The sequence below is a fragment of the Narcine bancroftii genome, chromosome 8 (assembly GCF_036971445.1).
Source record: "Narcine bancroftii isolate sNarBan1 chromosome 8, sNarBan1.hap1, whole genome shotgun sequence".
Lineage (NCBI taxonomy): Eukaryota > Metazoa > Chordata > Chondrichthyes > Torpediniformes > Narcinidae > Narcine > Narcine bancroftii.
Window position 1 is genome coordinate 64612014 of NC_091476.1, and position 17356 is coordinate 64629369.

The window sequence follows — 17356 nt, forward strand, 5'->3', positions numbered from 1 at the left end:
TATGTTTAGAATTAGAAGGGGGTTAATAGGAATAAGTTAAATTTTGATTCTGTTTTTGTTTAACGAAATTAAAAATAACTTTTGTTTAAGTAACCATTTGTCTTGGTGAATTTCTATTGCTGCTGGGTTTTGGGGTCTTCTGGGCCAGTAAAGGTGTGAAATGTTCATTGTGACCATTCAGTCCCTCCTGGCTATGCTATCCCTTACAGTGATAATCCTATTTTACTAAAATGGAAGCTTGTATTAAAAAACCCTTCTGCCTCGACTCTAGCTGTGAAATCACCAACCACAGTGAAAACTAACCCATTTACTTTGTTTATTTCCTAACCATACCTTGCCTTTTTTTCAATTAGTGTATGCAGGTCCCTCAAAATTGAACACATTTTAAAATAATTTTTGAAATTCCACTTCTGCGAATCTGCTGTCGTTTCTAAAAATAAAGGCAATGGCCCAGGTTGTCCATCCAAACAAAGTCTCGGGCCCATAAAGGTGTCTCCCTTTTCTGGGTGTTTGGAATTAGCATCAGGAAGAGGCTCCCTTGCTTACAATGGGTCCGTGCTTTCAATTTCGAATTCCAATCTGTTCTCTCCCCTCCCCTTCCTCTCCCCTCCCCTTCCCCTCCCCTCCCCTTCCCCTCCCCTCCCCTTCCCCTCCCCTCCCCTTCCCCTCCCCTCCCCTTCCCCTCCCCTCCCCTTCCTCTCCCCTCCCCACCTGCTCCTTTCCCCCTCTCTAGTTCCACCCCCTCCCCCTGCTTCTCCTCTTCCTCTCCCCTGCTCCTCCTCTTACCCTGCTCCTTCCCTCCCTCCTTCTCCCTCTGCCCGGCTCTTTATTCAGGCGCCAAACTCCCTTCGGTCCAATCCTGTCGAGGGGCTCAGGCCCGAAATCCTTTGCCTCCTCTGTGACCTGCTGACTATTCGCCTACTTCTACGACGACTTGATCTGCCTGGATAGCACACAAAAAAGGCCTTTCTTCCAGCGTCGTGACGAGCGGCCCGATCCAAGTGTACAAACACTCTCCCGAAGCACTTCAACCACCACTTCCGGCTTCCGTCCGCGCGGTCACTTCCGCTTCCGGCGAGGTTGGATATGGTGACGGAGTGATGGAGGTGGCGGACGATCCGAATCTGCCGGCATCGGCCAGTCCCAGAGGTGAGTGGCGGCGGCGAGGGAGCGGGGATGGGGAGCGGCTGGGCTGCTGAGTCGCTGCGGACGGCGGTGACGGACCGAGGAGAACGGGCCACGTTTGACCCGAGGCCGAGCGGCGGAGGCACCCGCTGCGTGACGTCACCCGGGGTCTCACCGTGAGGTCTCTGAACCTGGCACAGGCAGATTTGGGTTTGCGTGTGTGTACGAGGGTGTCCGTGCGTGTGTGTACATGTGTGTGAGTGCGTACGTGTGTGAACATGTGGGTGCATGTTTGTGTGTGTGTATGGCTGTGCGCTAGCGTGCACATGCCGGCGCGTTCGGAGAGAGTGCATGAGTGTGTACGAGGGCCAGCCCCTCTGATCTTATCTCGCTGTTTATCTCACATCAGGGGGTCTCCCTGCTGGAGCTTCCGCCCCCACCATGCTGTCGGGGGCTCCTTCCCAACTGCGGCTGTTCAGGATCGTCGCTCACCACCGCCCGGGCCTGTTTATGTGGATTTCTGGGTTTTTTTAAAATGATTTCCGCACTTTTTCACCCCCAAGAGCGGGGGACCAACTTGGCAGTGATGGTGAGACCGGGGCTGGGTGGAAGGTGTCGCTGTGTCCACAGACAAACCTCAGGCACCGCGCACAAAGCAACGTGATGAGGGCTGGCGCCCTGCATTGTTATCTGTCACGGGGCTCCTGGTTTTATTCCTTGAGCGCAGAGTCTCAGGTATAAATCTCCCTACCCTGAGGCAAGGACATTCCCCCCCACCCCAGGAGCGGCCAGCTTTGGAATTGACGGCGACCCCACGGTGCTGGGTGGCGCAGGTTGTCTTGTCAAGCAGCTCGACGACGTGGCTAGTCCCGCAGAGCTCGCTCGGCCGGACTTCGGCCCATCTGGATGGGGGTGGAGAAAGTAAGCGAAAAGTTCTGATTCCGACCGAAAGGCAAATTGCGATCCTGTTATCGTAACCAATGACCGAATAATTTCACCAGAACCTATCCCATTGGAGACAATGATTGTAATTCGCCTAAATAAATACCCGATGAACATTCACACACAATCTCGCTGTTACCCTTCCCCACCACCACTCTTCCGTAAAATTCCATGTTTAACGTGCGGCTGCTGCTTTATTCCCACTGGTTATAGATTCCCCACTGTTCATTTTGTCCCGGGGGTGGGGGTGCCAGAGCGGTTCTCTGGCAGCACTGCACTCTTTGGGCAATGGGGGCAAGGTCGCTGTTTGGCTCGCTGGGTGCTAGTTGTGGGCAGGTGCTGCTTGGAGTCAGGAGATGCAGATGCTCTGGTTCGAGCATAGGTCGAGCAGGTACCGACCGCCGGGTGAGTCTGGGTTCGGCCAGTGGTGTCTGGGTATGGGCCTTGGTGTCTGTCTGGGTGAGGGTGGTGGTGTCTGTCTGGGTGAGGGTGGTGGTGTCTATCTGGATTCTGGTTGCGGGCCGTGGTGTCTTTCTGGAGACTGGGTGCGGCCGTGGTGTCTGTCTAGAGTCTGGGTGAGGGTGGTGGTATCTGTCTGGAGTCTGGGTGCGGGCGGTGGTGTCTGGAGTCTGGTTGCGGGCAGTGGTGTCTGTCTGGAGTCTGGGTGAGGTTGGTGGTGTCTGTCTGGATTCTAGTTTTGGGCGGTGGTGTCTCTCTGGAGTCTGGTTGCGGGCGGTGGTGTCTCTCTGGAGTCTGGTTGCGGGCGGTGGTGTCTCTGGAGTCTTGATTGCGGGCGGTGGTGTCTGGAGTCTGATTGCGGGCGGTGGTGTCTTTCTGGAGACTGGGTGCGGGCCGTGGTGTCAGTCTGGAGTCTGGGTGCGGGCCGTGGTGTCTGTCTGGAGTCTGGGTGAGGGCGGTGGTGTCTGTCTGGAGTCTGGTTGTGGGCGGTGGTGTCTGTCTGGAGTCTGGGTGTGTTTGGTGGTGTCTGTCTGGAGTCTGGTTGCGGGCGGTGGTGTCTGTCTGGAGTCTGGTTGCGGGCGGTGGTGTCTGTCTGGAGTCTGGTTGCGGGCGGTGGTGTCTGTCTGGAGTCTGGTTGCGGGCGGTGGTGTCTGTCTGGAGTCTGGTTGCGGGCGGTGGTGTCTGTCTGGAGTCTGGTTGTGGGCGGTGGTGTCTGTCTGGGTGAGGGCAGTGGTGTCTGTCTGGAGTCTGGGTGAGGTTGGTGTTTGTCTGGAGTCTGGTTGCGGGCAGTGATGTCTGAAGTCTGGGTGAGGACGGTGGTGTCTTTTTTTTTAAATTTTTTATTTTTCACACCATAAATCACAATAGCCATGATATACACTTTTTCTTTTCCACACATTTACAGTGACTTTTTCTCCCCCCCCCCTCCCTCCTCCCAAGCCACCCCCCCACCCCCCCCCCCTCATCCATTTTAGGTATACAATCTAGGTTGCATTAATTCAGTCAGACAATGTTGTCATTCAACAAAAATACACCAGAAATTCTACTGAGTCCATTCTTTTCTTTTCTTCTCCTTCCATCAACTTAGGTAATGTTTGTTCCCGGTAGGTTTTCGCTATTGTATTTAATGTAAGGCTCCCATACTTGTTCGAATATTTCAATATTATTTCTTAAACTATATGTTATTTTTTCTAATGGAATACATTTATTCATTTCTATATACCATTGTTGTATTTTCAAATTATCTTCCAATTTCCAGGTTGACATAATACATTTTTTTGCTACGGCTAGGGCTATCTTGACAAATCTTTTTTGTGCATCTTCCAAGTCAATTCCAAATTCTTTATTTTTTATGTTACTTAGGAGAAAGATCTCTGGATTCTTTGGAATATAGTTTTCTGTTATTTTATTTAATATCTGATTGAGATCATCCCAAAATTTTTCTACTCTCTCACATGTCCAGATTGCATGAATTGTTGTTCCCCTTTCTTTTTTACATCGAAAACATCTATCAGATACTGTTGGGTCCCATTTATTTAACTTTTGCGGTGTAATGTATAGTCTGTGTAACCAATTATATTGTATCATACGCATCCTCGTATTTATTGTATTTCTCATCGTTCCAGAACATAATTTCTCCCATGTTTCCTTTTTTATCTTTATATTTAAATCTTGTTCCCATTTTTGTTTAGTTTTACCATTTGTTTCCTCATTCTCCTTTTCTTGCAGTTTGATATACATATTTGTTCTAAATCTTTTGATTAACATTGTATCTGTAATCACATATTCAAGGTTACTTCCCTCTGGTAAACTCAGATTGCTTCCTAATTTATCTTTCAAGTAGGATCTCAGTTGGTAATATGCCAGCGCTGTATCTCCAGTTATGCTGAAGAAGATTGAAAAGAGGGTTGGTGCGAGAACACAGCCTTGCTTCACGCCATTGTTAATGGAGAAGGGTTCAGAGAGCTCATTGCTGTATCTGACCCGACCTTGTTGGTTTTCGTGCAGTTGGATAATCATGTTGAGGAACTTTGGGGGACATCCGATGCGCTCTAGTATTTGCCAAAGCCCTTTCCTGCTCACGGTGTCGAAGGCTTTGGTGAGGTCAACAAAGGTGATGTAGAGTCCTTTGTTTTGTTCTCTGCACTTTTCTTGGAGCTGTCTGAGGGCAAAGACCATGTCAGTGGTTCCTCTGTTTGCGCGAAAGCCGCACTGTGATTCTGGGAGAATATTCTCAGCGACACTAGGTATTATTCTATTTAGTAGAATCCTAGCGAAGATTTTGCCTGCAATGGAGAGCAACGTGATTCCCCTGTAGTTTGAGCAGTCTGATTTCTCGCCTTTGTTTTTGTACAGGGTGATGATGGTGGCATCACGAAGATCCTGAGGCAGTTTACCTTGGTCCCAACAAAGCTTGAAAAACTCATGCAGTTTGGCATGCAGAGTTTTGCCGCCAGCCTTCCAGACTTCTGGGGGAATTCCATCCATACCTGCTGCTTTGCCACTTTTCAGTTGTTCGATTGCCTTATATGTCTCATCCAGGGTGGGTACCTCATCCAGCTCTAGCCTTAGGGGCTGTTGAGGGAGCTGGAGCAGGGCGGAATCTTGGACTGAGCGGTTGGTACTGAAAAGAGATTGTCGCTGAGGAGGACTTTGCCGTCTGAGCTGCGCAGCGGGCTTTGGACTTGGGGTGAGGGGCCGTACACAGCCTTTAGAGCCTCGTAGAAACCCCTGAAGTCGCCAATGTCCGCGCTGAGCTGTGTTCGTTTGGCGAGGCTAGTCCACCACTCATTGGTGAACCAAGCCATGAAAGACCCCAACAATGAAGACGCTGTTTACATCCGGTACCGCACGGATGGCAGTCTCTTCAATCTGAGGCGCCTGCAAGCTCACACCAAGACACAAGAAAAACTTGTCCGTGAACTACTCTTTGCAGATGATGCCGCTTTAGTTGCCCATTCAGAGCCAGCTCTTCAGCGCTTGACGTCCTGCTTTGCGGAAACTGCCAAAATGTTTGGCCTAGAAGTCAGCCTGAAGAAAACTGAGGTCCTCCATCAGCCAGCTCCCCACCATGACTACCAGCCCCCCCAAATCTCCATCGGGCACACAAAACTCAAAACGGTCAACCAGTTTACCTATCTCGGCTGCACCATTTCATCAGATGCAAGGATCGACAATGAGATAGACAACAGACTCGCCAAGGCAAATAGCGCCTTTGAAAGACTACACAAAAGAGTCTGGAAAAACAACCAACTGAAAAACATCACAAAGATAAGCGTATACAGAGCCGTTGTCATACCCACACTCCTGTTCGGCTCCGAATCATGGGTCCTCTACCGGCACCACCTACGGCTCCTAGAACGCTTCCACCAGCGTTGTCTCCGCTCCATCCTCAACATCCATTGGAGCGCTCACACCCCTAACGTCGAGGTACTCGAGATGGCAGAGGTCGACAGCATCGAGTCCACGTTGCTGAAGATCCAGCTGCGCTGGATGGGTCACGTCTCCAGAATGGAGGACCATCGCCTTCCCAAGATCGTATTATATGGCGAGCTCTCCACTGGCCACCGTGACAGAGGTGCACCAAAGAAAAGGTACAAGGACTGCCTAAAGAAATCTCTTGGTGCCTGCCACATTGACCACCGCCAGTGGGCTGATAACGCCTCAAACCGTGCATCTTGGCGCCTCACAGTTTGGCGGGCAGCAGCCTCCTTTGAAGAAGACCGCAGCGCCCACCTCACTGACAAAAGGCAAAGGAGGAAAAACCCAACACCCAACCCCAACCAACCAATTTTCCCTTGCAACCGCTGCAATCGTGTCTGCCTGTCCCGCATCGGACTGGTCAGCCACAAACGAGCCTGCAGCTGACGTGGACTTTTTACCCCCTCCATAAATCTTCGTCCGCGAAGCCAAGCCAAAGAAAAAAAAAATCTCCAGTTATATTGTACTTCTCTCTCATTTGTTCAAAGGATAAGAATCTACTTCCTGAAAAACAATTTTCTATTCTTTTAATCCCTTTTTTTTCCCTTTTTCTAAAGGAAAGGTTGTCTATTGTAAAAGGGAGTAGCTTATTTTGCGTCAATATTAGTTTTGGTATTTTTTTTTATTTTTTTTTAAATTTTTTTATTTTTCACACCATAAATCACATTAGCCATGATATACACTATTTCTTTTTCACACATATACAGTGAGTTTTTCTCCCCCCCCCCCCTTTCCTCCCAAACCACCCCCCCACCCCCCCTCTCATCCATTTTAGGTATACAATCTAGGTTGCATTAAGCCAGTCAGACAATGTTGTCATTCAACAAAATTACACCAGAAATTCTACTGAGTCCATTCTTTTCTTTCCTTCTCCTTCCATCAACTTAGGTAATGTTTGTCCCCGGTAGGTTTTTGCTATTGTATTTAATGTAAGGCTCCTATACTTGTTCGAATATTTCAATATTATTTCTTAACCAATATGTTATTTTTTCTAATGGAATACATTTATTCATTTAAATTTGGTAGTTTCTTCCTTTTAATTTGGTTATGTATTCCATTAATATTTAAAGTCATATAGTTCAGCGTAGCCCTTTTACATTTTGTTTATCTTCTCTTTCCGTTTTTCCATCATTACCTTTCCTCCTTTTCCATTTCTGTTTTCTTATTTTCAACTCTTTATAAGACAACATTCCTACAACATCCAACATTTTCCTTATTCTCCTATTTCTATCTTATTTATCCCCAATCTCCCCTTCACCTCCTGAGTTGTCCTTTAACCCTTGTCGGACAACCACATCTCCCCTCTCCATTTGGATTTGCGAATCCACTCGCAAGCATCAACTGATTTTGCAGTGACCGCTATTTCCCCCCACCCCGCCTCCCCCAGAAAAGATTTCACTTTTCATATGTCACAAAGGTCACTCTTTTAATTCCGTCCTTATTCTCTCTATTCTATTACCTTCCCTTATTAATTCTTGTCTATACTATCTATATTTTCCTCTAAGTACAGATACATTCATGTATGCTCATTGTCTCTTTTCACTCTTATACCTCTTTACCCGCATACGTATCAATCGTGATCATTTTTACTCTCATTACCCGTCTTCATCCCTCAGTCTATTTTTGTCTTTACCCACATACATATCAATCGTGATCATTTTAACTCTCATTACCCGTCTTCCTCCCTCAGTCTATTTTTGTAATTGTTCTGCAAATTTTCGTGCTTCTTCTGGATCCGAGAATAGACTGTTTTGTTGTCCTGGAATAAATATTTTCAATACCGCTGGATGCTTTAGTATAAATTTATACCCTTTCTTCCATAAAATCGCCTTTGCTGTATTGAACTCTTTTCTCTTCTTTAGGAGTTCAAAACTTATATCTGGATAAATGAAGATTTTTTGCCCTTTATACTCCAGTGGTTTGTTGCCCTCTCTTACTTTTTCCATTGTCTTCTCCAGTACCTTTTCTCTTGTAGTATATCTTAGGAATTTTACTACAATAGATCTTGGTTTTTGTTGTGGTTGTGGTTTAGAGGCCAATACTCTATGTGCCCTTTCTATTTCCAATTCTTGCTGTAGTTCTGGACATCCTAGGGTCTTAGGGATCCACTCTTTTATAAACTCCCTCATATTCTTGCCTTCTTCATCTTCCTTAAGGCCCACTATCTTTATGTTATTTCTTCTGTTATGGTTTTCCATTGTATCTATTTTTTGAGCTAGTAGTTCTTGTGTCTCTTTAGTTTTTTTATTAGATTTCTCCAATTTCTTTTTTAAGTCTTCTACCTCCATTTCTGCTGCTACTGCCCGCTCTTCCATCTTGTCCATTTTCTTTCCCATTTCTGTTAAGGTCATCTCCATTTTATTTATTTTCTCTTCTGTGTTGTTTATTCTTTTTCTTAAATCCTTAAATTCCTGTGTTTGCCATTCTTTAAATGACTCCATGTATCCTTTAATAAGAGCAAGTATATCCTTTACCTTGCCTTTCTTTTCTTCTTCTATTTCACCATACTCTTCCTCTTCTTCTTCCTCTGGGTTGGCCATCTGTTGTTTCTTTGTTGCCCTTTCCTCCTCTTCTTTCTTGTTTCTATTGTCTTCTGTGGTCTCTTCTTGCTGCAGGTGTTCAGCAGCTGTCGTTGCCGGCTGTGGAGATCGACTCCCCAGCTGGTCCCCCCTCCCGTCGGTGTGTTTTTTTTCATTCGCATCGCGCACGCGCGAAGTATCGCGCATGCGCGGTTGCGCACTTTTACTCGGCTCTGCGAGCCATTTTTGTAGTCCATTATTTACCGACCTGAGGGAGCGGGTTTCTCTCTCCGCAGCGGGCCTCTTCGGACAGGTAAGGCCTTCACCTTTTTCCTCCTTTGTCTTCTCTTCCTCTCTTCTTACCGTTGCTTTCGACTTTTCTTTTTTTGTTGCCATCTTCTTTCCACCTTTATACTCACTTTTCTGTAACTTTTATTTCTGTGCCTTTGTGTTTTCTCTTGTTTTTCCCGACTTTTCTGGAGAGGGCTGGAGTTCACCGTCCAGCCACTACTCCATCACGTGACTCCTCTTTTAGTTTTGGTATTTGATAATTTATTTTATTTCTTTCTACATGAATCTTCTTCCATATATTGAGGAGATGGTGTAATACTGGAGAAGTTCTATGTTGTACCAATTTTTCGTCCCATTTATATAATATATGTTCAGGTATCTTTTCCCCTATTTTATCTAATTCTAGTCTCGTCCAGTCTGGTTTTTCCCTTGTTTGATAAAAATCTGATAGGTACCTTAATTGTGCGGCTCTATAATAATTTTTGAAGTTTGGCAATTGTAAGCCTCCTTGTTTATACCATTCTGTTAATTTATATAGTGCTATTCTCGGTTTCCCCCCTCTCCATAAAAATCTCATTATTTTCTTTAACTCTTTGAAGAATTTTTCTGTCAGTTGTATTGGCAATGCCTGAAATAAGTATAGTATCCTTGGAAAAATGTTCATTTTAATACAGTTTATCCTTCCTATCAGTGTTAGTGGTAGCTCTTTCCAATGCTCTAAATCGTCCTGTAATTTTTTCATTAGTGGATTGTAATTGAGTTTATATAATTGGCCTAGATTTTTGTTTATTTGCACACCTAGGTATCTTATTGCCTGCATTTGCCATCTGAATGGGGATTCCTCCTTAAATTTTGAGAAATCCGCGTTATTCATAGGCATTGTTTCACTTTTATTTACGTTTATCTTGTATCCCGACACTTCTCCATATTCCTTCAATTTCTTATATAGTTCTTTTATTGATAGTTCTGGTTCTGTTAAGTACACTATCACATCATCCGCAAATAGACTGATTTTATTTTTATTCCTTTTATATTATTATCTATTCTTATCGATTCTGCTAGTGGTTCTATAGCTAGCGCAAACAATAATGGTGATAGTGGGCATCCCTGCCGCGTTGACCTGCTTAAGTTAAATTGCTTTGATACATGTCCATTTACTGTCACTTTCGCTAACGGTCCCTCATATAATGCTTTAATCCAATTAATATACTTCTCCGGTAAACTGAATTTTTGCAATACTTTGAACAAGTAATTCCATTCTACTCTGTCGAAGGCCTTCTCTGCGTCTAAAGCAACTGCTACTGCCGGTGCTTTATTTCCTTCTACTGCATGAATTAAGTTAATAAATTTACAAATATTGTCTGTTGTGCGTCTTTTTTTGATAAATCCAGTTTGGTCTAAATTTATCATTTTCGGTACCTGTTCTGCTAATCTGTTTGCTAATAGTTTAGCTATTATCTTATAATCTGTGTTTAGCAGAGATATTGGTCTATATGACGCTGGTGAGAGTGGATCTTTCCCTTGTTTTAGTATCACTGTAATTATTGCTGTTTTACATGAATCTGGTAAGTTTTGTGTCTCATCAATCTGGTTGATTACATCCAGGAGGGGCGGAATTAATAAGTCTTTAAATGTTTTATAGAATTCTATTGGGAATCCATCCTCTCCTGGTAATTATTTGGTAATTTTTTTATTATCTCTTGTATTTATACTGTTCCAAATGGTTCTGTTAATTTATTTTGTTCCTCTATTTGTAGTTTTGGTAGTTCAATTTTAGTCAAAAATTCATCTATTTTCCCTTCTTTCCCTTCGTTTTCAGTTTGGTATAATTGTTCATAGAATTCTCTGAAGTTTTCCTTTATTTCTTTTGGATTATATGTAATTTGTTTGTCTTTTTTCCTTGTTGCCAATACTATTTTTTTTAGTTTGCTCTGTCTTAAGCTGCCATGCTAAGATTTTGTGTGTTTTTTCACCTAGTTCATAATATTTCTGTTTTGTCTTCATTATATTCTTCTCCACCTTATATGTTTGTAATGTTTCATATTTTATTTTTTTATCCGCCAATTCTCTTCTTTTGGTTGTATCTTCCTTTATTGCTAATTTTTTTTCTATGTTTATTATTTCCCTTTCCAACTGCTCTGTTTCCTGATTATAGTCCTTCTTCATCTTGGTTGCATAACTTATTATTTGTCCTCTAATGAATGCTTTCATTGCGTCCCATAGTATAAACTTATCTTCCACTGATTCCGTATTTACTTCAAAGTACATTTTTAATTGTTTTTCAATAAATTCTCTAAAATCCTGTCTTTTAAGTAGCATGGGGTTTAATCTCCATCTATACATTCTTGGAGGGATGTCCTCTAGCTCTATTGCCAATAACAGGGGTGATGATACTCTAGCTTTATATTCCGTTTTCCTAACTCTCCCTTGAATGTGGGCTGATAACAGGAATAGGTCTATCATTGAGTATGTTTTATGTCTAGTCGAGTAGTATGAGTATTCCTTTTCTTTTGGGTTTTGTTTCCTCCATATGTCCACAAGTTTCATTTCTTGCATTGATTTAATTATAAATTTGGTTACTTTGTTCTTCCTGTTAATTTTTTTCCCCGTTTTATCCATATTTGGATCCAAATTCAGATTGAAATCCCCTCCTATTAGTATGTTCCCTTGCGTATTAGCTACCTTCAAAAAGATATCTTGCATAAACTTTTGATCTTCTTCGTTAGGTGAATATATATTAAGTAGATTCCAAAGCTCCGAATATATCTGACATTTTATCATAACATATCTCCCTGCTGGATCTATTATTTCCTCTTCTATTTTAAATGGCACATTTTTGCTAATTAATATAGCCACTCCTCTTGCTTTTGAATTATACGATGCTGCTGTTACATGTCCTACCCAATCTCTCTTTAATTTCTTGTGCTCCAATTCAGTTAAGTGTGTTTCTTGGACAAATGCTATATCTATTTTTTCCTTTTTCAGTAAATTTAGTAGTTTCTTCCTTTTAATTTGGTTATGTATTCCATTAATATTTAGAGTCATATAGTTCAGCGTAGCCATTTTATATTTTGTTTATCTTCTCTTTCCGTTTTTCCATCATTACCTTTCCTCCTTTTCCATTTCTGTTTTCTTATTTTCAACTCTTTACCAGACAACATTCCTACAACATCCAACATTTTCCTTATTCTCCTATTTCTATCTTCTTTATCCCCAATCTCCCCTTCCCCTCCTGAGTTGTCCTTTATCCCTTGTCGGACAACCACATCTCCCCTCTCCATTTGGATTTGCGAATCCACTCGCAAGCGTCAACTGATTTTGCAGTGACCGCTCTTTTCCCCCACCCAGCCCCCCCCAGAAAAGATTTCACTTTTTATATGTCACAAAGGTCACTCTTTTAATTCCCTCCTTATTCTCTCTATTCCATTACCTTCCCTTATTAATTCTTGTCTATACTATCTATGTTTTCCTCTAATTACAGATACTTTCACGTATGCCCATTGTCTCTATTCACTCTTATACCTCTTTACCCGCATACATATCAATCGTGGTCATTTTTACCCTCATTACCCGTCTTCATCCCTCAGTCTATTTTTGACTTTACCCACATACATATCAATCGTGATCATTTTTGCTCTCATTACCCGTCTTCATCCCTCAGTCTATTTTTGTAATTGTTCTGCAAATTTTCGTGCTTCTTCTGGATCCGAGAACAGTCTGTTTTGTTGTCCTGGAATAAATATTTTCAATACCGCAGGATGCTTCAGTGTAAATTTATATCCTTTCTTCCATAAAATCGCTTTTGCTGTATTGAACTCTTTTCTCTTCTTTAGGAGTTCAAAGCTTATATCTGGATAAATGAAGATTTTTTGCCCTTTATACTCCAGTGGTTTGTGGCCCTCTCTTACTTTTTCCATTGTCTTCTCCAGTACCTTTTCTCTTGTAGTATATCTTAGGAATTTTACTACAATAGATCTTGGTTTTTGTTGTGGTTGTGGTTTACGGGCCAATGCTCTATGTGCCCTTTCTATTTCCATTTCTTGCTGTAGTTCTGGACATCCTAGGGCCTTAGGGATCCATTCTTTTATAAACTCCCTCATATTCTTGCCTTCTTCATCTTCCTTAAGGCCCACTATCTTTATGTTATTTCTTCTGTTATAATTTTCCATTATATCTATTTTTTGGGCTAGTAATTCTTGTGTCTCTTTAGTTTTTTTATTAGATTCCTCCAATTTCTTTTTTAAGTCTTCTACCTCCATTTCTGCTGCTATTGCCCGTTCTTCCATCTTGTCCATTTTTTTCCCCATTTCTGTTAAGGTCATATCAATTTTATTTATTTTCTTTTCTGTGTTGTTTATTCTTCTTCTTAAATCATTGAATTCCTGTGTTTGCCATTCTTTAAATGACTCCATGTATCCTCTAACAAGAGCAAGTATATCCTTTACCTTGCCTTTCCCTTTATCTATTTCACTGTATTCTTCCTCTTCTTCTTCCTCTGGGTTGGCCATCTGTTGTTTCTTTGATGCCCTTTCCTCCTCTTCTTTCTTGTTTCCATTGTGTTCTGTGGTCTCTTCTTGCTGCAGGTGTTCTGCAGCTGTCGTTGCCGGCTGTGGAGATCGACTCCCCAGCTGGTCCCCCCTCCCGTCGGTGTGTTTTTTTTCATGCGCGGTTGCGCACTTTTACTCGGCTCTGTGAGCCATTGTTGTAGTTCTTTTTCTACCGACCTGAGGTAGTGGGGTCCTCTCTCCACAGCGGGCCTCTTCGGACAGGTAAGGCCTTCACCTTTTTCCTCCGTTATCTTCTCTTCCTCTCTTCTTTCCGTTGAATTTGATTTTTCTCCTTTTGTCTCCATCTTCTTTCCACCTTTATACTCACTTTTCTTTAACTTGTATTTCTGTGCCTTTGTATTTTCTCTTGTTTTTCCCGACTTTTCTGGAGAGGGCTGGAGTTCACCGTCCGGCCACTACTCCATCACGTGACTCCTCTCCAGGACGGTGGTGTCTGTCTAGAGTCTGGTTGCGGGCGGTGTTGTCTGTCTGATAAATTGTGCTTACCGACATCCCAGTACATCACCCGCCACAGTCAACGACAGCCCAATACATCACCCCCCACCCCTGTTTCAGTACATCACCAGAAGAATCTCTCCCCTCCATTGTCCACCCTCTGAGGGCAGCTGCGATCATCAAGGATCCACACCACCTGGAAATCAGACATATCAAATCAATGTTTCAGATGTGATGAAGAAACTGCAGCTTCTACTTGGTCTTGTTCAAAAGTTGAACCTTTTTGGGTTTCTGTTAGTACATTTTCACAAGGAACAGGTTGTTCTTTTACCGCTGAACCCTGAGTGGTTTTCAATGGGGAACTTTGAGAATATAATTTGTAAATTAGACATCAGATTCCCAGTTGAAATTTCTTTAAATCAATCCTGGCGATAGCGAGGAAGTTACTTAGATGTCAGATGTTTCTTTAACATTAGGAAGACGGCAAAACAGAGATTCAAAGCTGTATTCCGTTAGAGAAAAAAAATTACATATCATCTGAGAGGCAAATACTTGATTTGGAGCCTGTACGCTCAAGTATTGGGATTGAAATTATGATATGATGATGAACACTTTGATTCCTCCAGTTCCATGAAGTCTTTCTCCAATAAACTGTTTTTTGTGATCTTCCGAGTGTTTCCAAGAGCAATCCAATTTAATATATTGATTCAATTTCTCTCTCTCTCTCTCTCTCTCTCTCTCTCTCTCTCTCACTCATTCCTTAGTTTTTCTGTAGTTTAGTTTTCTTTGGGTTGGGAAGGGGGGGTGGGAGGGTGTTAGATGGTTTTTATTTCCTTTTATATTAAATCAACGTTTATAGGCTTAATTTTTGCGGCATTGGGATGGATGAGAGCGTGTTATTATAAGCAAAATATTTTTTAAAATGGACCCGCACCACCTTGCACGTGCTCGGTTCTCGATGTGGCCATCAGGAAATAGGTCCTGTGCCACATGGCTCACACCACCAGGCTCAAAGCATGGTTGCTCCCACACCCCCCCCCCCCGACCCCCCCCACCGTCATAAGACGGTGAGCAGTTTTGGGCTATTCGTTGAAGAAAGGTCGCGCTGACATTGGAGAGGATCATTCCGGGAATGAAAGACTAACAACTATTCATCTAAGGATTCTCACTTTGGAGATTATCTATGATTGAATATTTTCTTTTCTTAATTGCAGTTTGTTTACATTTTCTTCTATCGTTTGCTTTTCTCAATGTTGTACGTGGATGTAGTGGGCACACAGCGCGGTATTGCAAACTGCCACCATCAGTTCACAGTCTTACCTGACACATCGCGGGCTGGCAGTGCTGGGCGCCAAAGTACAGTGAGTGGATCAGATGAAGCCCCTGCCTAAAGGCGCGGGACGCTAATGGCTCATAGCTTTAACCTACTGGTCCTGTAGACCAACAGCTGTTTACTAACAAGCTCATTAACAGGCAGGGAATAAAAGGTCTGTGTATGTCTGCAATAAACCAGTCTTGAGTTGACGACCTTTGTGTGTGTTTGCCTTTATTTAGTAGCATCTGCCGTTGTAGCCGCTACAAATTGGTGACCCCGAAGTTAAGATGCAACGAATTTGAATCATTATGGAAAAGAAGGACATTTCAACAGCAACAACAACTCCCACCTCCACAACAGTTAATGCAGTTGGGCTTCATTTGCCTCCTTTCTGGACACATCAGCCTCGAATTTGGTTTCTTCAAGCTGAAACCCAGTTTCGTCTTTGGAGTATAACGGCAGAAAACACAAAATTTTGGCATGTCATAAGTGCATTGGATGTGGCCACTGCATCGCGAGCAAGCAAATTTATTGCTCATCCTCCGGCAGAAGACCAGTACACCAGGTTTCGGCAGTTTCTTCTTGACACATTGGAACTTACTCGGCATGAGTGTGGCATTCGTCTTTTGAACATGGAAGGCCTAGGTGACAAGAATCCATCAGACCTGATGAATGAGATGCTGGTATTGTCAGATGGTCATTCCCATTGTCTGCTTTTCAAAACCTTATTTCTGTCAAAACTTCCAGCTCACGTTGCCATACCCATTGGTAACATGGATTTCCACCGTCCCCATGATGTGGCTCGAGAGGCTGACAGGCTCTATCGTCTATCGTATCCTACACAAGTGCCTGCCCAAATACATCCAGTTTTTGCAGCAGAAGCATCTCCCGCATCCCACCAGCCTCCTGTATCTGCAGTCCAATCCAAGAAAGAGGAACACGCTGATGTACATTGAGAGTGGTGTTTTTACCATCGCCGCTGGGGAAAAAATGCCTATAAGTGCATCCAACCATGTACCTACCACAAAAATAAGTCAGGAAACCAGAGAGCCGGCTGCCAGTAGTGGCCTAGGCAGGTGGCGTACATACAGGCCTATTGTATTTTCAGGGCGCTGTGGGTAAGCGCAAATTCCTTGTAGACACAGGTGCTGAACTTGGTTTGCTCCTGCCAACCTATTTTGAAAGGACGCATAAAAAACGCCACTTGACCCTGTGAGTGGCGAATGGAACTGCCATTCCAAGTTTCGGCATGAGACTAGTCGTAATCAGAATAGATGCAACCACATTCCATTGAAATTGTGTCCTTGCTTCTGTCGCTCAACCCATTTTGGGTGCAGATTTTTTTTAACATTCCTACAACTTATTGATAGACGTAAAACACAGAAAATTAGTTCACACCACCGTCTTTCAGACCTGCACTGGCATGCATCAAGGGGAGAGTTTCACAGCTCAGAATACATTCGTTACACAAGGACACATATGCTGCTCTACTCACCGAATTTCCCCATAGTCTCACCCCTAACTTCAATGCCTCAAGAACATACCATGGTATGTCTTGTTACATAGACACATCAGGCCCACTGGTCCATGCCAGGGCTTATCATCTGGTGCCTGATAAATTGCGGCAAGCAAGGGCAGAATTTAAAGCAATAGAAGAATTGGGTGTCACCTGACGCTCAAACAGCCCTTGGGCCTCACCTTTGCATATGGTACCCAAGAAGACAGCCGGATGGAGACCCTGCAGCGACTACCGTAGGCTTAATAATGTCACTACACCTGACATACCCAATTCCACACATACAGGATTTCACCGCCCATCTGCATCATTGCCGCATATTTTCAAAGATTGATTTTGTTAAGAGATATCATCAGATACCGATTCATGAGAATGATATTCCCAAGACAGCAATTATTACGCTGTTTGGTCTTTATGAATTCCTCAGAATGCCATTTGGCTTAAAGAATGCCGCGCAAACTTTTCAGCGGCTTATGGACGCTCTAGGCAGAGATTTAGACTTTGCGTATATTTACTTGGACAACATCCTTGTAGCAAGTCAAAATGAGCAAGATCACCGCTTGCATTTGCGCCTCCTTTTCCAACGGCTCCAAGACTTTGGTCTGACAATTAACCTTGACAAGTGTCAATTTGGCAAGTTAACCATAGAATTCTTAGGGTATAAAATTACAGCAGATGGCATATCTCCGTTATCAGGCAAGATAGA

At 43.3% G+C, this 17356-nt stretch overlaps 1 protein-coding gene across 2 annotated transcripts in view; it reads left to right on the top strand.

Moving 5' to 3' along the window:
• The first annotated feature begins 793 nt into the window (after positions 1–793).
• LOC138740782 (pre-mRNA-processing factor 39-like) overlaps positions 794–17356 on the top strand; it is a 66070-nt gene continuing 49507 nt past the window's right edge. The window contains exon 1 of one of the 2 annotated variants that reach the window (XM_069893863.1): positions 794–1149. In XM_069893863.1, the coding sequence (XP_069749964.1) occupies positions 1101–1149 (49 nt within the window). In that variant the 5' untranslated portion in view covers positions 794–1100. Of the gene's footprint in view, positions 1150–1724; positions 2047–17356 lie in introns of those variants that run through there. The other variant, XM_069893864.1, reaches the window with a different exon arrangement.